General features: G+C 39.2%; 1 protein-coding gene across 2 annotated transcripts in view; it reads left to right on the plus strand.

Moving 5' to 3' along the window:
* Positions 1-22,636, plus strand: part of pth2rb (parathyroid hormone 2 receptor b) — a 71,741-nt gene that overhangs the window by 36,364 nt on the left and 12,741 nt on the right. For both annotated transcript variants that reach the window (XM_072671528.1, XM_072671529.1), the window contains exons 8-10: positions 48-108; positions 394-460; positions 16,420-16,514. In XM_072671528.1, the coding sequence (XP_072527629.1) occupies positions 48-108; positions 394-460; positions 16,420-16,514 (223 nt within the window). The remainder of the gene's footprint in view (positions 1-47; positions 109-393; positions 461-16,419; positions 16,515-22,636) is intronic.

The raw sequence follows: 22,636 nt of genomic DNA on the forward strand, positions 1-22,636 counted from the left end.
AGATTGACTTTTTGATCAATTTCCATGCTTTGTGTGTGTGACTGCAGGCGTTCCTGCCCTCTTTGTTTCGGCTTGGGCTGTTGTCAGGGCAACGCTGGCAGATGCACGGTGAGTGTCTCTGTTCTTTAGGCTCTTTTGGCACATGCTCAGAAACACACGCACACACACACACACACACTGATGCACATTCACACAATTAATAAAGCCATACACACTCACGCACCAAAAGTCATGCAAGCAGCTCACCTAACACATACAGAACCCACTTAAGCAATATTTCATTAGCTGCAGTAAATTGATCTCAGTGTGGTGCATTTAAACGTGTGCTCTCTATCTCTCTCTATCTCTCTCTCTCTCCATCTTGCTCTCACTTTTTAACATTCTCTGTTTTAGATGCTGGGAACTGAGTGCAGGCAATATTAAGTGGATTTACCAAGTTCCTATTCTGACAGCCATTGGAGTAAGTAAGGCTGTTGATGATGTCTGAATCAGCTGTGACTCATGGCTGGTTCATGAAGGCTGAATGAGGGTGTTACCATTCAGCTCACAGTTATATATATATACATACCTGTTTGGGCTGATTAGTGGCAGGTTGTGACAATAAAGGATTATTAAAGGGTATTCTGTTGTGCACATTATGTGACGTTATGTTCTGGGTAACTGTGAGCTGAATGGTAACACCCTCATTCAGCCTTTATGAACCAGCCATGAGTCACAGCAGATTATATATAAAAACATATATATATGTATATATACATATATATATTGCCCTACTCTCTTAGACATGCTGAACATTTTAAGTTTCACCAATGGGTTATTTTCACCAATGAAGCCTTTTCTGTATGATCTGATTACATCTGTTTTTTTTTACCCTGTTTGTTTTTAAGGCAATGCTTTATGCTTTATGCTGCCTGTCTCTTCAAAGTATACATAACGTTAAAAAATAAGTTACCCTTTGGAATTACGTGGATTTCTGAACTGATTACTAGTAAAATGTAAGTCTCTATTATAGACAAACACAATGTAACAAAACTAATGACACATGAACAGTTCATGTCTTTCTTTAAGCACATTCTGTAATCTCTCACAGTGCAGGCTGGCAGGCTAGAAAAAGTGACAAACTATTGAATTTGATAACCTGTAGATCCCCCTTTAGCAGCAATCATCTTCAGCAAACATTTTCTGCATCTGCAAAAGTGTTTCAGTTCATCAGTATTCCAAGGACGCCCCTCTATAATCCAGGCCTCTTCAGGTCATTCTGTAGCATCTGGACTCTGACTTGGCCATTCCAAAACACATATCTTCACACTCCAAGGCTTATTATACACTTATAATAAGGCGTTTTATAATTAGACATATTACTCAGTAACTTCAGGGACATCTGTACAAACTGGTAGGGCTATTCTTTGGTTTTGGGTTAACCTTTTTGGTCGATTTCTTGTTGACGCTTAAGCTTGAGCTCATGGACTGCTGCTACATTGTCAGGTGTTATGACTTTCTGGTGGTGGCGTGTTCTTTTTTCTCCAAACAGCGCTGTGCATTTATGCTACTTTTCGGTTCTTTTTCATCTCTTTTAGGCATTCCGTTGTGCTCTTAAAAAGATCTTAATTGGATGCACACTCCTAGATAGAGTAGCTACAGTCCTGAATTTTCTCCATTTGTAGGCAGTTTGTCTTCAGATTACTTGAAACAAGAAGTTGTTGCACATGCTGCACATCCTTCTTGAGAAGAACAGATCTGTCAGTAACCAGGTGTTGTGTGCCTTCATTTAATGGGCAAAGCAGCTGTGAAACACACACTTCCAATCTCAGCTTCATTGAAAAATTGGCCTTTTGCCAATTAGTTCGTGGAGACGTCATTAACAAAAAGGTTCACTTACATGAACAGTACTACTGTGTGTGTATGTGTGTGTGTGTGTTGTTACTTTAATTAGTTTGTGTTTCTCTATATTTGTGACTTCAGACCACATTTTATATTAGGTTGTAGATCAGATGCTTTAGGTTGTTGCATCAGTTTGCAGTGTTAGCAAGCTAGTGTTTCAGTATTTACAGACAGGACGTTTAATGACTATAGATCACCAGAACTATATTTTCAGAAATTGCTGTTATTATGCCCTTTGCTGTTATTATGTTGGTAAACAAACCAACACCTGTGGTGTTCCAACCTCTGTATGTTTTCTAAAGCAAGCCTGCAAGCTTTGTCAAATAAGGTTAGCTACATGTCTTTGGTAGCAGCAAAGAATATTTTTGGTAAAGGGGTTGGTATTTAAGTTTAAGTAGTAGTAGACTTACTTTTAAGTCTTTGTAAGGATTACAAAGATGCAATGACATTTGGGAGAGAAATGTACATATGACAAAGGATCTGGTTTGGATCTGATTTTTTTCTGTTAACTGTTAACTTGGTTAACAGTCTTGTAACTTGGTTAACAGTTAACAAATTAGGTGCTTTTTTCCAGCTTGTGGTGTCTGAAATCCTTTGCATCCCTTTCATAGAACACTTTTGGACATTATAGCTGCACCAAATGACTTTTGATAGTTGAGTAATCTTTTGATTATTAAAATGAATAATACATTTATTTTGATTATGAATCACACAATTACCGAATAACTCAAGGTTACTTAATAACTTGAGGTTGTTTTATAAGTGTAGTCTGCGGTTGACTTGAAGATTTCCTTTTATTTCCATATGAGACCCCCACGGCTCACACTAATGTAACTCCACTCTTCACTCAGCCCCCTGGGAGATGGTCCTTTAAATCACTATTATTGTAAGTGAGCATAAGTGTTGAGAACCTTTTTGAAATTCACCATTTTAAAGTTTACATTAAATGTTAAAGGTTATAGACCAGTTCAAGATTTTTCCTAAAACTGTAGATTCAAGACGAGAGCTAGTTGGCTTTAATCCACTTTAACTCATTAACATCTGCTACCAGACAGGTTTGGACATGGGGCAGTGATCAATATTGTGTTGGCGGAACATACACACAGACGAGGCATCACTTTCAGGTCATCACAGAGCGGGTAGGCAGCAGGTGACCAGAAAACGGGTGGAAAAGGAAACAGAAAACAATGCCTTAAATGAAGTGGAAACCAAACTCAAATTGGAGAGTCTCACTACATAAACAAGACAGCAGCTAGGCTGAGGTAGATAGAAGGAGTCAGTTGAAGTGCCTGCTAGCGACAGAACAGAGAGTGAAAGTTGGTGGAGTGCTCAGGGGAACGGCCAGCCCAGCCACCTTTTATCAGCCTCCCCGCCGACGTGCCACCAAGGTTCATTAGTGCGAGCCAGCCGACGTCCCGTCTTCTTACTACACATGGTGCGGTGATGGTCCATGACAGTGGTGTTAAACTGCTTATGCTGTGAATTCAGCACCCTGGACAGCGCTGGCTGTCTCCTGGGCGCCCCAGTTGTTGTCTTTGTGTGGACCATGGCCCACCATTACAGTCGTAAAATTAAATCAACATGTGGAACGAGTTTTGTGCATGTCTTTGTGTTCTCTACGCTGTTAAAATATAGGATCCTTGATGAACATTTGGAGGTTCTTCTGTTTGAAACTGTGCTGTGGAGGAACCTTCTAAGGTGGTTTGAGGAACCTTCAACAAACCTTTTTCTTCTAAAAATCTTTTCTTGAAGGTTCCTCAAAGCTCTTTAAAAGGTTCCTCCAAAGTTTTAATTGAAAAACCTCCAAAAGTTCCTCAAGGATCTTATACTCTCTAAATACTAATAGGCAACTATATATATATATATATATATATATATATATATATATATATATATATATACACACACACATATTTGCTTGCTCAGAATTAGCTTTTTCCACCTTACATCTATGCTTTTTGCCTCACTTTATTCATCATGAATCTGGACACACATTTCTGTAGACTATTTTGTGGCAGATTGTGAAAAGCACTGTATGAATAAAATTGACCCAAGGTAGAACCCACTTTTTGATTCAAACTAAACTTAATGAAAAATGTCTGTTTTCGAGTCCACAGTATAAGTCACCATGGCAATAAGAAATTTGCCAAGGCGTTCTTGCCACACACTTCTGCTCCCTGTTTTTTCCACAGTTGAAGCAAGTAAACACATGTTCGACAAGGCCTGATCTGGTTCCAAGAGACATGTACAGCTCTTTCACTGAATGTCAGAGAAATTAAGCGCTACGAATGTCAGGGAACAAGTCAGCTAGTTTTATGACATTGTCCAAAAAAGCTTTTTGAAAATAAGAAGGAAAATGAGAAGCATCAGTGCTGTCATTTTTTTCGCAGAAAAGTAATTGTTTTCTGTGTCGCTGCTGTGCACAAGACCAGGAGGCTAATGAAGCTGCATCAGGGACAGAAGAAACCTTCTGTGGTAATGGAAAGTGTTTCATGAGAGATGACGCAAATCATTATTTTCAGGGGGTTTTTTTTTGGTTGTTGCACAATCCATTAAATCCTCTGAGAAAATGTAGTGTGAAAGGATTTCACTTTTTGCAAGACTTGCAACTTTTTGTTAGAACTTCACAATAATAATTATACTTGAAGATCCAGATTTCTGGAAAGTCTTCTGTATGATGTTCTATGCATTTGAGAAACTCAGTGAAGAATCAAGCCATATAAGGATGGGATTAGTTTTACATGTAAAGGTGGAGTAATGTATTTTTACTGCAGGAGGTCTGCAAGAAATCTGGGCAAAACACCAGGGCAGTGGTGGCTCAGCGGTTAGAGCGCAGAGCTATTGACAACAGGGTTGTGAGTTCAATACCTGGGCTTGGCAAGCTGCCACTATTGGCCCTTGAGCAAGTCCCTTCACTCTCTCTGCTCTCTGGGTGCTGAAGTTGGCTGCCCGCTGTGTGTGTGTGTGTGTGTGTGTGTGTGTGTGTGTGTGTGTGTGTGTGTGTGTGTGTGTGTGTGTGCTCACTGCCCCTAGTTCACGTGTGTGTGTGTGTTCACTACCACAGATGGGTGAAATGCAGAGGACACATTTCACTGTACATAGTACAGTAACAGATACATGCACCTTTACCTTTTTTACTCAATTAACACACTGCCGCACTAACTATGTAACTTATTGTAATAACGAAACTTTATTACTTAAAATTAGCAGCTACATGTTTATAAGACTTTTATATGTTTATAACAGGCTATAGGCTACGCCATGCAATGACTTGCCTATAGCTGCCAGCAGCATCACACCTTTAAGAAATTTGAGGTTTGCCACAAACTTGAGTAGTATCAGTATCAGTATCAGTGCCACGTGCTATGAAATTCATTGCCTCCTTGCCTCCATACTCCATACTTTTCTGTGGGACATGATGGAATATTTCCCCACATTTCGATTCGCATGGAACTAATCTAACCTGAGGTTATTTTCATGGCTCGTTTTACAGCAGGTAAATACAGCGGAATCCTTACTGACACAGGAGCACGCAGTCCATAACTGAAAAATTTGAATGGGACTAAAATCACTGCAAACTCCCCATCAGAACTTCCCCATGTTCCCCATGTTCAGAGATTTTCCTTCCCTCTTCCCCCCTGAAACTGGTGCATTCCTGTTGTCATAGACTGTACCGTAGGCTAAATGTAAATTGCAGAAGTTTTATTGAATAATTCTGTCTTATACAGGGTGTTCCTCAAGGATCAGTCCTTGGCCCTATACTTTTCATCATATACATTCTTTCTTGCTTTTGGTCAGATTTTTCAGCAGCACAGTGTTAGCTTCTAATGTGCATGAGCTGTGCATGACCTTTGTTAAAAAGGGTACTTAGTTAGAAAGGAACAGAAACGCAGAAAAAGTCCTGCATCATGTCATGTAATTTCACTGAGTGTAAGCATACATGATTCATATTTAGAGACTAAATAGACTTCTAACATATTCAGAATGTAACTTCTAATACACATCACACTTATTAGCTACAATGAATGTTTGCACAATGGGCCATTGTAGAATTGGAGGTACATTTTGAATATTCCAGATAAATCTCACTATTTTTCTTTAATAAGTTTTTTATTGAAATCTTTATTGAATCATTTTTACAAAAAGTAATAATCAAATTAATGTTTCACTATACGTAATGCTTAATGCACATTGTAGGCACAATTTATACACAAAATATTGTGTAAATGACTCCTTCCCTGTGCATAATTGGTTATTATATCCAGTTTTATACAATCAGCTTGAATTTTACATAAAATAATTAAGTCTAATTTAAAACCGAAATTTAACTCACTCTTTACAGTTATAACGTCAATTTCAGAGAATATCTATTTTCTGTAGAATATGTAATTTCAGCTACATTATTATTATTTTTCATCAGAAACACTTATCATAGAGGTACCCGGAACACACAAAAATTAGCTGTCAGAATTGTAAGAAATTTGTAGCCATTAACTGCCTTTAGAAAGTTGAATCTTTCATTTCCTATTTACATGAGTTTGCTTGATCTGTACCTCATGTGGATTCACTTGCTATTCACCTCTGTGACTTTGTTTAGTGAGATTTGATTTTGAGCTACAAACCTGGCAAAATCAAGGACCTAGGAAGGAAGGAGTTAATAAAATATTCACAGATTTATTCACCATGTGAGCAGCATCCATCATTAGATGTCTTAGTCTTAGATGACTTACAGTTGATAGTAACAACTTGGCCTTTTAGTGGTTTATTTGAAGTGTTCAAGTTATGTACTGTCCCTGATGAGTGTATGTATACATTGTTTTTTTCCTGATTAATATTTTGCATTGCACTTACAGCCAATCATAGGTTTTAGAGATAAGGCTATAAAAAATTCTTAAATTAATATTCAATCAGGTCTAAATCTAATCATGTCAGCTCTGGCCTTTATTGTATCAAATCCATAAAAAGCTTGTTTTATTCAAATCATTTAAACCTTCTACTCCGTCTTCAAGAGAGACACCCACAGGACCTTCTCTCACCAGACATTATTGGGGTTATTGGAGCATTCACCAGTTAAGTGCTAATAAAACGAGCAAGGTGTCAGGTGTATCAAATAAATAACTTTCATGCTTGTGCTGAAACTGAAGCAGCAGTCCACTCCCTTAATATTATGAATACTATTATTCAGCCTCCCATTTGAGCATGCTTTAATGCTTTTACAGTAGCATTTAGAATCTGAGCGTGTGTAAAAGGGCGCATTTGTGGCTACACTCTGTTCTGGGAATGACTGTTTGCTATAATTGAGCAAGGCTGATTGACTGATTCAGCGGACAGGGTATATTTATCTGCGTGTGACGGACAAGCGCACGCTAACGTGAACATTATCCAGATAATTATTGGCTTTGTGGAACACAACACCTCCGCCAGATTTGGGCACAGGCCCAAGAGAGAGAGAGAGAGAGCGCGAGTCGCCTGCTCTCTGAGCCAAACAGAAAACTGTAATTATATGAAAGCATGTAAACTCCTACGGTTTGTCAGGGAAACAAAAGCAACTGAATTAATTCACGTTGATGACTAGCGGTCACTCAAGGGTCGGTACACAGGTTGTAGCCTGACACCTGGCCAAATGTATTACAATAGGATATAAGTGGGGCATAAGTGCTTATTTTTTTATGTAATTTTTTTACCAAATTTTTCCCCCCATTTTCTCCCAATTTAGTGCTGCCAATTAACCCACCCATTTGTAGCTACTCCTAGCTCTAGCAATGCTCCCAACAATAGGAGGGTAAGGACATGTCTCCTCCAATACAGTGAGGAAAATAAGTATTTGAAGACCCTGCGACTTTGCAAGTTCTCCCCCCCAAAAATTCAGAAATCACATGATTTTTTAATAATTTATTTGTGTGTTACTGCTGCAAACAAGTATTTGAACACCTGTGAAAATCAATGTTAATATTTGGTACAGTAGCCTTTGTTTGCAATTACAGAGGTCAAACATTTCCTGTAGTTTTTCACCAGGTTTGCACACACTACAGCAGGGATTTTGGCCCATTCCTCCACACAGATCTTCTCCAGATCAGCCAGGTTTCTCTGAAAAAACACAGAGTTTGAGCTCCCTCCAAAGATTTTTTATAGGGTTTAGGTCTGGAGATTGGCTAGGCCACTCCAGAACCTTGATGTGCTTCTTACGGAGCCACTCCATGGTTATTCTGGCTGTGTGCTTTGGGTCATTGTCATGTTGAAAGACCCAGCCACGACCCATCTTTAGTGCTCTAACTGAGGGAAGGAGGTTGTTCCCCAAAATCTTGCAATACATGGCCCCGGTCATCCTCTCCTTATTACAGTGCAGTTGTCCTGTCCCATGTGCAGAAAAACACCCCCAACGCATGATGCTTCCACCCCATGCTTCACAATAGGGATGGTGTTTTTGGGATGGTACTCATCATTCTTCGTCCTCCAAACACGGCGAGTGGAATTAAGACCAAAAAGTTCTATTTTGGTCTCATCTGACCACAGAACTTTCTCCCATGACTCATCTGGATCATCCAAATGGTCATGGGCAAACTTAAGACAGGCCTGGACGTGTGCTGATTTAAGCAGGGGAACCTTTCGTGCCATGCATGACTTTAAACTATGACGTCTTAGTGTATTACCCACAGTAACCTTGGAAACAGTGGTGCCAGCTCTCTTCAGGTCATTGACCAGCTCCTCCCGTGTAGTTCTGGGCTGATTCCTCACCTTTCTTAGGATAATTGATACGCCACGAGGTGAGCTGTTGCATGGAGCCCCAGTCCAAGGGAGATTGACAGTCATGTTTAGCTTCTTCCATTTTCTAATAATTGCTTCAACAGTTGATCTTTTTTCACCAAGCTGCTTGGCAATTGCCTTGTGGAGGTCTACAATTTTGTCTCTGGTGTCTTTGGACAGCTCGTTGGTCTTAGCCATGTTAGTAGTTGGAGTCTTATTGATTGTGTAGGGTGGACAGGTGTCTGTATGCAGCTAACGACCTCAAACAGGTGCTTCTAATTTAGAATAATTAGTGGAGTAGAGGTGGACTTTTTAGAGGCGGACTAACAGGTCTTTGAGGGCCAGAATCTTTGCTGATTGGCAGGTGTTCAAATACTTCTTTGCAGCAGTAACACACAAATAAATTATTAAAAAATCATTCATTGTGAATTCCAGATTATTATTTTTTTAGATTATGTCTCTCACAGTGGACAGTGCCGATACAGCATTGCCGGGCAGCCGATACGCTATGAGAAAAGTGCCGGGTTCCCAGCTCCACAGCACCAGCTAACAGATGCTTGTGCCAGCCAACATCACATTTTTAGTAATAGTGCCTATCCTATCTATCCATCAGGAGATTCAAAGGCAAAGCAGCATGTTTCAGGACCCCTGGGCAGTAGTTACAGTATAATAGACCTAACACGATATACTAATAGACCTCTGTGTGGATTTATTAGCTATAATAAAAACAAGACAAACTAGATAAGCCTAGTGTTGCTGGACTGCCATCGGCTGCATTGCATTTAAGTCTGTGGTACAGGATGTGTCTGAAAAGCAGCCGAAAGTGAATCTCATACTGTTCCAAGCTGTGTGCAAAAGTGCTCACAAAGTTTCAGCCCCTGGATGGAACTCTGTTCTTTCACATATCAAAAAAGCTGTTGGCAAAATATCATAATTTACACTTCTGTAAGGACCATGGCATTACCAGTGGCTTGCTACTCCATGTTAAGCAGTTGTGTGGCCAGTGGCTGAATATACACTGCATGTGCAAATCTGACACAGATGTTTAAATGCACACACACAGCTTGTCTAGTCCCTGTAGAGAAGTATGGCCAATAAAACTCTGGGGCAGATAAACATGAACCTATTGGCACCATGTCTAATGCCAGGTGTGGGCTAGAGGGGTATAAAGCCCCTAGCATTGAGCTGTGGAGCAGTGAAACTAGCAGTGAAATGAATGACTACGTGTCCCGATACTTTTGTCAGATTTCAGAAAAGTTGCATCTGGTGTGCATAGCTTTGATTAATAGCTTCACTAAACAAATACCCACGGTTGCAGGGGTTACTTTTAAAATATATTCCACTGCAGATTACTTCTGCAAAAAATGTAACATTTTTACTTTTGAATTACTTGTCTTTTAAAGCCACATATTTAAATTGAAAATAAAGACTTTCTGTATAAATTCACATGACAACATCCTGTGTGTTTATATATTCTGCACCTATATTATATTCTGTATTCCTGCAAATATCAGTTTTTGCTTTAGAGTATTAACACATAAGCAAAAAGCACTCTTTCTTCAGCAGCTTTGTAAGCTGTAATTTAAAGTAAAAAGCATTTTGGCGTGTGAGAGACTGTTTAAACATGGGTCCGTTCGGTATGCTTGGAAGTGTTTAACCTTTTGACATTTTCACGATACATGATATTTATCACAATATATGTAATCACGGACGAAATACATCAGTAGCGACAGATTCTTAAAAACTACTATTCAGAAAATCTCCTGTACTGAATACATTGATTTTACTCAACATCTGCTGAACTTCGTCTAATTAATCCAGTCTAATTACACTGTTTGTAATGAAACCTGCAGCTGATCAGTGTTTATTAAGCACTAATGATATCCCTGATATGATTTGAAAAGCATATTGTGTATTTGGTAACACTTTAGCATATTTTGTGCTTCCCACAGGGTTCTATTTTAATGTTGATTATGAGTATTATGAGGGTAAAGAACCTAAGTGTAGGCCTTTGTAAAGGGGTTTAATGAGTTATGGAACGCCAATGAGATAAACTCCGTCTACTGCTGTGCAATTATAGCATCACTTTTCGGCAGTGATTGTAAAATGGAATAGACCAGTGCTAAAAATGCTAAAAGAAAACATTGCAAACCACTGACACAGTAAGGAGCGTATGGAGTTTAAGCATCAAAATCTGAACATCACCAGCATGAAGACGTACTGGTGCAATTGTTCAGGTTTTATTTGGTTCTTTCTACTTGGTACTTTCTTCGTAATTTCATGAATTGTTTTATTATGTGTATCTGCACCAGTGTTCTGTCTGTACCTGTTCCTATAGTGTACTACTGTGTTATGCTGTTGGAAGCTAAATTTAAGTGTCCATCCACCCACCCACCTGTTGTTCCATCCATCCATATATCCATCCATCCTTCCACCCACCTGTTGTTCCATCCATCCATATATCCATCCATCCTTCCACCCACCTGTTGTTCCCCTTCAGCTGAAATAAAGGTTGACTGTCTGTTGTCCCACCTCTAGCTAAAATGAAGGTTTTGATTGGTTCTGCCTCTGATTTTGACTCTGTTGTCCCACTCCCAGCTAAAATGAAGGTTGACTGTCTGTTGTCCTATTCCCAGCTAAAATGAAGGTTTTGATTGGTTCTGCTCCTGATTTTGACTGTCTGTTGTCCCACCCCCATCTGAAATGAAGGTTGACTGTCTGTTGTTCCACCCCCAGCTTTATTTAAGAGGTGATGGGGAATCTGCTGTGTGCTTTAAAAATTTGATGGTCAAATGCCTGCCGCCCCTGTGCTTCTGGTAGCCTCAGCTAATGTAGGATAAAAATTAAGTCTGATTTCTATCCACGCTTAGTTAGTTAAAAAATTATATTGTGGCACATTGCATACATTACAGCCAGCCTTTACACTCCTAGACTTGTGGCATTTTGTATGTGGTAGCAGACTTTTGTCTCTGGAGATCTACCTGCAGATTTCAACCTTGATCTAGTAGAAATGGCTCTATGTCAGTCCAGGTGGCACACCTATACAAAGTTTGGGTTGAAACTAAACTCTTCAAGATGAAAAAAATTAAATAAAAATGTAGATTATTGGAGGTGGTGGTTTAATGTCTTCTGTAATCTCAAATTAGTTTATAGTAGATAAAGGTTAATCTCTTCTGTAATCACGAGTTAGTTTATAGTAGACAGGTTAATCTCCTCTGTAATCACGAGTTAGTTTATAGTAGACAGGTTAATCTCCTCTGTAATCACGAGTTAGTTTATAGTAGAGACAGGTTAATCTCCTCTGTAATCATGAGTTAGTTTATAGTAGAAAGGTTAATCTACTCTGTAATCATGAGTTAGTTTATAGTAGAGACAGGTTAATCTCCTCTGTAATCATGAGTTAGTTTATAGTAGACAGGTTCATCTCGTCTGTAATTACGAGTTAGTTTATAGTAGACAGGTTCATCTCCTCTGTAATCACGAGTTAGTTTATAGTAGACAGGTTAATCTCCTCTGTAATCATGAGTTAGTTTATAGTAGACAGGTTAATCTCCTCTGTAATCATGAGTTAGTTTATAGTAGACAGGTTAATCTCCTCTGTAATCATGAGTTAGTTTATAGAAGAGACAGGTTAATCTCCTCTGTAATCATGAGTTAGTTTATAGTAGAGACAGGTTAATCTCCTCTGTAATCATGAGTTAGTTTATAGTAGACAGGTTAATCTCCTCTGTAATCACGAGTTAGTTTATAGTAGACAGGTTAATCTCCTCTGTAATCACGAGTTAGTTTATAGTAGACAGGTTCATCTCCTCTGTAATCACGAGTTAGTTTATAGTAGAGACAGGTTAATCTCCTCTGTGATCATGAGTTAGTTTATAGTAGACAGGTTAATCTCCTCTGTAATCATGAGTTAGTTTATAGAAGAGACAGGTTAATCTCCTCTGTAATCACGAGTTAGTTTATAGTAGACAGGTTAATCTCCTCTGTAATCACGAGTTAGTTTATAGTTGGCAGGTTAATCTCCTCTGTAATCACGAGTTAGTTTATAGTAGGCAGGTTAATCTCCTCTGTAATCACAAGTTAGTTTATAGTAGACAGGTTAATCTCCTCTGTAATTTCGAGTTAGTTTATAGTAGACAGGTTAATCTCCTCTGTAATCATGAGTTAGTTTATAGTAGACAGGGTAATCTCCTCTGTAATCACCAGTTAGTTTATAGTAGACAGGTTAATCTCCTCTGTAATCACGAGTTAGTTTATAGTAGACAGGTTAATCTCCTCTGTAATCACAAGTTAGTTTATAGTAGAGACAGGTTAATCTCCTCTGTAATCACGAGTTAGTTTATAGTAGACAGGTTAATCTCCTCTGTAATCACGAGTTAGTTTATAGTAGACAGGTTAATCTCCTCTGTAATCATGAGTTAGTTTATAGTAGACAGGTTAATCTCCTCTGTAATCATGAGTTAGTTTATAGTAGACAGGTTAATCTCCTCTGTAATCACAAGTTAGTTTATAGTAGAGACAGGTTAATCTCCTCTGTAATCATGAGTTAGTTTATAGTAGAGACAGGTTAATCTCCTCTGTAATCATGAGTTAGTTTATAGTAGACAGGTTAATCTCCTCTGTAATCACGAGTTAGTTTATAGAAGAGACAGGTTAATCTCCTCTGTAATCATGAGTTAGTTTATAGTAGACAGGTTCATCTCCTCTGTAATCACGAGTTAGTTTATAGTAGAGACAGGTTAATCTCCTCTGTAATCATGAGTTAGTTTATAGAAGAGACAGGTTAATCTCCTCTGTAATCATGAGTTAGTTTATAGTAGACAGGTTAATCTCCTCTGTAATCACGAGTTAGTTTATAGTAGACAGGTTGATCTCCTCTGTAATCACGAGTTAGTTTATAGAAGAGACAGGTTAATCTCCTCTGTAATCACGAGTTAGTTTATAGTAGACAGGTTAATCTCCTCTGTAATCACGAGTTAGTTTATAGAAGAGACAGGTTAATCTCCTCTGTAATCACAAGTTAGTTTATAGTAGACAGGTTAATCTCCTCTGTAATCACGAGTTAGTTTATAGTAGACAGGTTAATCTCCTCTGTAATCACAAGTTAGTTTATAGTAGAGACAGGTTAATCTCCTCTGTAATCACGAGTTAGTTTATAGTAGACAGGTTAATCTCTGTAATCACGAGTTAGTTTATAGTAGACAGGTTAATCTCCTCTGTAATCACGAGTTAGTTTATAGTAGACAGGTTAATTTCCTCTGTAATCACAAGTTAGTTTATAGTAGAGACAGGTTAATCTCCTCTGTAATCATGAGTTAGTTTATAGTAGACAGGTTAATCTCCTCTGTAATCACGAGTTAGTTTATAGTAGAGACAGGTTAATCTCCTCTGTAATCATGAGTTAGTTTATAGTAGACAGGTTAATCTCCTCTGTAACCACGAGTTAGTTTATAGTAGACAGGTTAATCTCCTCTGTAATCACAAGTTAGTTTATAGTAGAGACAGGTTAATCTCCTCTGTAATCACGAGTTAGTTTATAGAAGAGACAGGTTAATCTCCTCTGTAATCATGAGTTAGTTTATAGTAGACAGGTTAATCTCCTCTGTAATCACGAGTTAGTTTATAGTAGACAGGTTAATCTCCTCTGTAATCACGAGTTAGTTTATAGTAGACAGGTTAATCTCCTCTGTAATCATGAGTTAGTTTATAGAAGAGACAGGTTAATCTCCTCTGTAATCATGAGTTAGTTTATAGAAGAGACAGGTTAATCTCCTCTGTAATCACGAGTTAGTTTATAATAGACAGGTTAATCTCCTCTGTAATCACAAGTTAGTTTATAGTAGACAGGTTAATCTCAAACATGAAAGGCATTTTTTGAATCACCAGCTACCATTCTGATCAAGCAAACAGATGTCTCATACTGTATTTTATTGACATTCTATTTCTTTTTGTTTCTCATTTCAGTGTTAAAAAAAAGGGACACACAGTGAAAAGCGAATACCTTTTTAATTTGCAGATGTATGCGTGAGTGAGTGTGTTTACATGTGTGTTTGTCTGTGGTTTATTATCTCTCAATTTCCATTGTGAGCTACCATGTTACCGAAGACAAATTTCTTGTATAGACAAACATACATGGCCAATAAATCCTAATTTTGACTCTGAACAGGAACAAAGCTCACATTCGAGTTGCTTCACTTGGATCCCCCAGTCAATAATAAGCACTTGCACACTGATTTGCTTTCTGTGCACATGCTTACTATTGCAGTGTAGCTAGCTTTGTTGTTCTTGTATGTAGTGATAGAAAACATACTGATCAGTTTTACAGTGCCAAGCATAGTCAAACACACACACACACACACACACACATCTCGTAACTCTTCTGGTGGCAGGTTTTGATTGAGTTAAAAAATGAAGAAAGCTAAAGTCTTTGAATGTATGACTGACAGGAAGTTCTATAAGGTTAAGGATTATTGTATTATGGACAAAAACACAGGGAGCACTAGCTGCGTCACCACTGATAACCTGCGCAAATTACAAGTGAGAAAATGCATTCAGGCAAGGCCCTGGTGCAGCAAAACAGCCCCAAAACAGGATGCTTAGGTTAAGGTAAAACAATGTTTATCGCCTTTACGCAATGTTCCAACATACATTTTTTATCTTTAATTTGATGTATATTGTGAATTACACTGTACTGTTGCACTGTTGTTAAGTGAAAGATCCCATTTCTTGCCTCAGCGCTGTTTGAGCTCTTTCCATTTCGAAAGACTACAGCTTTCTCTGGCATTCTCTCTTTGTAAGAGCTGAAAAGTGGCAGTCTTCCTTTAAACAACCTCGTCTCCTCATTCCAGCTCAGGCTCCAACTCTATGCTGGCTGTGTTTGTTTCCAGCAAACCATACACTTCTATGCTTTACTTACTACACAAATGTTGTTCATGCAGAGGTGGCAGAAGTCCACAAGTCTTATACTTAAGTAAAATCAACCAATCTTTGTACAGAAAAACCAAAACTGTCATGAATAAAATACAGAGTTTCCCAGTTTCATATTCAGCTCACAGATAATACATGTGGTAATATCTGGTTCTCAGTTCTGACATCCTGAACATGTGATTTCACTCAGATCTCATTTGAACACTTATACTTCTTTGGCATCATAATTATATCAAACTATAGTCATGTTTAAACTAGTGAAATAAAAACTGACACCACAACCCCTCCACTCCTGTTTAACGAGGCTACATGAGTGTGTCAGTTAGAGGTTATCTGTTATCTTTGTGGTTCATCACAGTAAATAGTTAAATAGTTTTACCAAGATCATTTCATAAACAAGACTACAGAGCCAAAGCTCAGCTCAGTTGATTTGTTTTACACAAACTGAAGCTTTCACAGATTGAGATTCACAAACAGCAGCCTGCGCAATAAGCTGCCTGATTAGAAACTGCAATACCAATTAAACGGTTAAAAATAACTAGCCTGTTTACAAATCTAGCGAGTTAAAAGTAACATTTTTTCTTGCAAAATGTAGGGAGTAGAATTAGAAAGTATTAAGTGACAGAAAAACTCAAGTAAAGTACAGATAATCTGCTTAAGTAGAGGAACACAGCACTTCACCTCTGCATAAAGTTTTAACACTGATTAAATATTACAGATCATTTCTGTTTCTGTAGCCTACATCTACCAATCGTTTGGATGGAAATATAGCTCCAGACATAGTTTAAGAAGTGTGTTTGTTTCTTAAGAAATGTTGAATCAACTGTGGACCAAAGTTGAAGTCATCAATGTCTTTTTTCTTTCCAGCTCAACTTTATTTTATTCGTTAATATCGTTCGAGTTCTGGCCACGAAGATCCGGGAGACTAACGCAGGCAGATATGACACACGCAAGCAGTACAGGTAAATAACATGAACATGGTATTAATGCCATTGTACTGTATATGTTGTTCCTGAACAAAGAAACATGAACTACAATCAAATGTTATATTAGTTTTAGTATTTAATGTTAATATAATGTTAATTTAATGTTTTTTAAATGTAATTTTAGTCCATTCCTCCCTGCAAATGTGTTTTTGTTCATCAATACTTCTGGGAAGCCTTGCGGGCACAACCACAACGTCTCAATAGGGTTAGGATCAAGACTCTGACTTGGTCTTTTTTTTACCATGTTTATACACTTGAATCTGCACCCAACGCAGAGTCTGGGCTCGTTTGCGTTCACACATTTAAAAAAAGGTCTTAAGCAAAGCTTTTGGTCTTTTGAAATACGTCATCTTCTAACATGCCATGATTTCCTGTCAAAGCCATAGCCAGACTTGTGTGGCTTTAATGGACAAAGCACCAGTTAAACCCACACTTCTACCTTAATGTGTCAAACACATTTTGCCAGTTAGCAGTTTTTCAAAAAAGGTTCACTTACTTTTTCTAGCCTGCACTGTGGATGTTTACTCAAAGTGCTCAGTGAAAGACATGAACAGTTTAACCTTTGACTTTAGTTAGACTTTTGTTTGAGTGTTCGTCTATAATTGTGTCTTGGTTAATCATCAGACCACATTTTGTTGGTAATCAGTGCAGAAATCCCGGTAATTCTTGGATTTCAAAGGGTTCGCTTACTTTTTCTCTACATAATTTATTGTAGATGTACCTTTATGGAACAAACAGTTATAGATGTAATAAAGTAATGAGTACAACATCATTCCTCTCGCTTCAAGGGACATTTTGCTGCTTTGAGTGTGTGCTGTGAGGGCACGTCCTGTGCAGTGAGAGATAAAACAGAACATGTATTCATTACAAAATGAACACTGTTGCATGGTGACAGCGGTATGACACTGCTCATTTAGCCATTGATGAAGTGAATGTAATAATGGTAGCTGTTTCTCAGCTAGGCTGCTTGGTAATGGGAGCTTTTCCGTTTACACAGAGGCTCATTTTAATCTGCCCTGCTTTTGTAAAATACTGTTCCCTTTGCTATTGCATACAGACTGCTTGTTGGAAACAGAGATAGAGAGATATACAAAGACAATGAGAGAAACAGTTGAAGTTATACACATAACTGACAGAAAAAGGGGGAGGAAATAGCCAGAGAAAAAGAGAAGTAGGTGGGGTATGTGAGAGAGAGGGGGAAAGAAAGACAGAGAGACTGTAAAATGCAGAAAATGCAAAACAAAAATGTCAACAAAATGCACTGTATGGACAAAAGTATTGGGACACCTTCTCATTCATTTTTTTTCTTCCAAAATGATTTCTTCCCCAACTCCTAACGGAGTCCTGTTGCATAGAGCTGCCCCCTCACTCTGTTTTGACCTAAAACAGCTTCCACAGTTTAAGCCTAAAAGTAGACATCTAAACTGATTTCTAACAGGTTTGGGGTCTTTCTGATTTTTTTGAAATATTTACAAAGGTAAGGATGACATAAGAAAACTGAGCAGTGTGCCCGAGCAGAAATCACAAAAAATTTCTCCACTCTTTAGCTGTCCAGTTTTTATGATCCTGTGCCTCTGCACTGCAGCCTCAGCTTTCTGTCCTTGGCTGCCAGAAGTGGAACCGGGCATGGTCTTCTGCTGTCTAAAGGTTGCCTAAAGGATGCTTTTCTGCTCTGTGAGTGGTTGTCACAGTGGAGTCACTGTAGCCTGTCAGCTCCAACCAGTCTAGCCATTTTTTTGCTGAACTCTCTTATCAAATCACGGCGGTTCCGTCTGCAAAACTGCTGCATGTCAGCAGGTCTGGAAAGAAATGTTCTTATTCTGATAGTTGATGTGAATATTATCTGAAGCTGCTGGCCCATTTCTTCATGATTTTATGCTCTGCACTGCTGCCAAGCGATTTGCAGATTAGATCATTGCATGAATAAACAGACAGACGGGCTTTAATAATAATTGCTTGTCGAATGTAAAGTTAATAAATGATTTTTATTTTACATGATTTGGCAGATATGCCTAGCATATGTCACTGGCACCCTTCTGCATGCTAATAATTGCAGAGTGAGAGTTACACATACAGAATGAACACTAGAGACGAGTCAGAGATGTGCAAAGAAATCTCTTAGTAGTGAGGGGCATCTGGACTGCTGTGGGCTTTAGTTCTGCAGACTGTCAAACTTTTGTCTCATTTCTGATGTGTTCCACATTTCATTCCACACTAGGGGGGGGGGAACTTCAACTTTAGACCCTTGGAGCTAAAGGCTCTCTTACATTTACACAAGTAGTCTGCCCTCATCACCATGCCATGACTCTAAAAGAACACTTTGTGAAGACTGCAATCACTTGTAAAGTGGAACTTTTTAAAAGTCATTGTGGCAGTGCAGCTGTGGGATTTAGCTCTCTTTAGTCCTTAAAATATCTTCTCATTTTTAGAATAACTGTGGGTGGAATTGGGGATTATACTCAGTGTCAAAGCTATTGTTATTATCTTAATATTAGTCTTACATTTAATCTTAATCCTGTCTCTCTATCACTGTAACAACGGGTGGCCAGAGGAGACAGTAATTGCACATATTAGTTTTTGTAGCTTTGAAGGAACTGTCTACTTAAGAGTCTCCATACTCGAGAAACACATGGAAAACTCCTCTTCTGAATCTCATTCTGAAATATCCTCCTCTATCTCATTCTGAAATATTTACATTCAATTTGCATTGCATTATATTTTTTAATGGGACTAAAATCACTGAGAATCCCTGATAACATTTACCCAACTAACCCCGTCCAACTAGGACCCTAGAAAGGAGAGCTGTATTTACTGGGACATAATAATGATAATAATGAGAGTTCAGTGCAGGCTTGGCTAGGCTAGGCTAAGCTAAGCTAAACTATGCAGCTGTGGGCCATTTTGAGCCCCCCCCCCCCATGAGTCCACCATGAAAGGAACAACAGCATGCTTCATTCTGATGCAAAATAACAGGGTTGAAAAACAGGCTTTTGAACATTTTTCTCCACAACCAAAGTAGCATACTTAATATGTATGCCTTAACAATGACTGAAAATATTTGTAGAGAGGAGTACCTCAGATGGACTTGGCTTACAGAATGTGGCTTAGAATTGGAAACCTTAAAGGGGCCAACCAAATCTTTCCTGTTTTTGTTTTAACGAAGGGGCTAGAGATGTAAAAAACATTAGTCCACTTCAAAATGCAAATATATACTGCCCAACTTTTGGGACCACGGCTCTGCACATAAGAATTTTGCCTCTTCTAACACTTTGTATTCAGCTCATGAAAGGCTGATGAGTTGATTCAGGTATGTTTAATGAGGCAGAACATGGAGCTCTGCTGTGCTGTGGTCCGGAATGAACCCAGTTTGACAGCCCTGCATTAAGGATCTTATACCATGCTTTGTTTTGATAGCATTGCAAAGATCTTGCTTAAATTACCACCACGTGTTCACATTCTGCGAACATCAAGTTCCAACTCATTCTGAGAGCTGAGATGCGGATCAGGCAATTCGTCCCATTACTTACCGCTTTCCTTGCACAATAATGGGCATTTTTTACAGTGTCTTAAAAGGAGAGCAGAGTTGGAAGATAAATTATCAAACTAATTTGAAGTGAAGCCTGTAAATTGATTTTAACTTTAACCATTGACTCCTCCAAACACCATGAGGTTACCAGTGGGGTACCATTAGGCTTAATCATAGGGCATTTTTGTTTCATTTGTACATGTTATACATAAGAATTAATATTTTATGCCATCAATATATCATTTTTTTGACACTGGAACCTTCATTTGTGTCCTCAATATGTTTTGTGGTCAATCGAAACTTTTGTGGCCTCTTTATATTATTGTCACACCTTATTAAAAATATCAACTATGTCACCTTAGGGGTTGCATAATGAATAGATGAGAGCTAATTGTCTTTGCTATAAAGACATGACGAGACTAGTGATTAGTGTGTGTGCATGCGGTTCATCTCAGAGCACATACTTGTTCACACTAGTTCCCTACACAGAACTGGGTAGTAACACTGCAGACTTTTATCTCTTGCCCAAAAATGTCTCAAACTGCTTGTCACGAGACAGAGGCGGACGTACTCGCAGGACAATGTTAAAATACAAGACAAGGAAACAGAAACCAAACAAGCACAAAGTTTAGCAAAATAAAGAACACAAGACTCACATAAACAGGCCAAATCTACAAACTGTGAACTGGCATGAACACATACGCAGGAACATTAGCGCACACACATGCACAAGACCAGACAAGAGACGACTGAAACAAAGAGGTACTTATACAGACACTAACAAGAGACTCCTGGGAACACCTGGGACTAACAAGGGGGCGTGGCTACAAAGGAGACACTGGTGGAACACTAATGGACAGGCATGGCTAGGGAAGACGAGAGAGCCATGTTCCTAGCCGCACATGGCAAACCCAAACAAAGGCAGACATGACAACAGGGGCAGGCATGACAGAAGCCAGGGAGTCGCCGGCACAGGAGTAGATGACCTGGGAGCCGACACTTGAGCAGAAGCAGCAGGCGCCGCTGTCACAGGTACGGACGTGGTGGGTGTCGCCATCGCAGGAATGGACGCAAAGGGCGCCGACGCCATCGCAGGGACTGAACCCGGAGGGCTTCGTCATCGCAGGGACTGAACCCGGAGGGCTTCATCATCGCAGGGACCGACACGGGGGGCGTCGTCATTGCAGGGGCGGGGGCGGTAGACACCGCCTTCACAGGAACAGCTGGCACTGCTTGCCTAGGGGCAGTCTTAGACACCACTGCTGGAACAGAACTAGACACAGGGGCAGCTGGTACTGCTGGCCTGGTAGTAGGCGCAGATGCCACTGCCTTGACAGGAACAGAGGCGGGCAGACCACCGAGACAGGAACAGAGGTGGGCGCCCTGGTTAGCCTTGCCTATATTGTCCTTTGAAAGGCTAACCTCAAAGCTAGGGGGGTCCGTCTCAGGGCACATCTGGCCCAGGGATTATCCGCCACATCCATACTTTTTGGGTCTAGTCTTCTGTCACGGTTTGTCACAAGACAGAGGCGGACGTACTCGCAGGATATTATTCACTATTTTAGGTATTAATTATAGTATTAAGTGTATTTCCTCTCCCGGCTTTGTTAGGGGTGACAAATGCTAAAATTTTACAAGCCTAATTACAACCCTGCTATTTTGACTCAGAATAAAGCTGATTTTGCTTTTATGGCTGGAGTATGTCACCGCAGCAGCTCACAGGAGCCACAAACCATAGCCTAGCATTTTAGCACAGTTCCAACAATTTAATTATTATTAATTTAGTTTTACTTGTTTTACAGAATAGAAGGAGGTTGAAGCCAGTCAGCTGCATTAGCTTTTAGACTAGCGCCGGCTCACATAGATACCCACATAGTGGTACTTTCTCCTGTTAGCCTATGGTAGCTATTAGCCTTTTTAGCCTAGACTAGATAGTTACAGGGTGCAGGGTTGTGGAATTGGACTGTTTAACAACTCTGTTTTGTTTGTGCAGGTCTTTCACGTCAATGAAGAGAAAACTGTGTTTCATTGTTTGTCACTTACATGGATAAACCCATTCAACTATTTCAAGATAAATACAGGTCTCCATTCTAAGGCACTTTTAAGGCCTTAGTGTTTGTGACAGCACAAAAATATTATACAATGCCAAGAATCATGCAGGTTGTACATTCTAATGTCTTGTTCAGCTGCAACTGCAACTTTTCAGCATGTCTGCATTCTGGCACATGATTTGCCATTGGAGGTTATTTGGTTTAATAAGCAGGTATACCTAATAATGACCATTAAGTGTGTGTATATATATATTAAGATTACCCTATGCTATTCCACAGGCTCTGACCTCATTAAAGGTGTAATTGAATTGCTAATGGATTCAGTTACAACAGCCCAGATGAGTTGGTGAGGGTGAGGCTAGCTGATGGATTTGGGCTTGCTGGTGTGTTGGATTAAAGCACTTGAAAGCACATATTCCCAGATCACAGAAGAGGGTCACTAAATTAAGCTCTTATGGTTAATTCATCTGAACGGGTTCCTGTCCTGGGGGCTCAATCATCATTCCTGCTCTCTTTCGTTT

The sequence above is a fragment of the Salminus brasiliensis genome, chromosome 25, assembly GCF_030463535.1.
Source record: "Salminus brasiliensis chromosome 25, fSalBra1.hap2, whole genome shotgun sequence".
Lineage (NCBI taxonomy): Eukaryota > Metazoa > Chordata > Actinopteri > Characiformes > Bryconidae > Salminus > Salminus brasiliensis.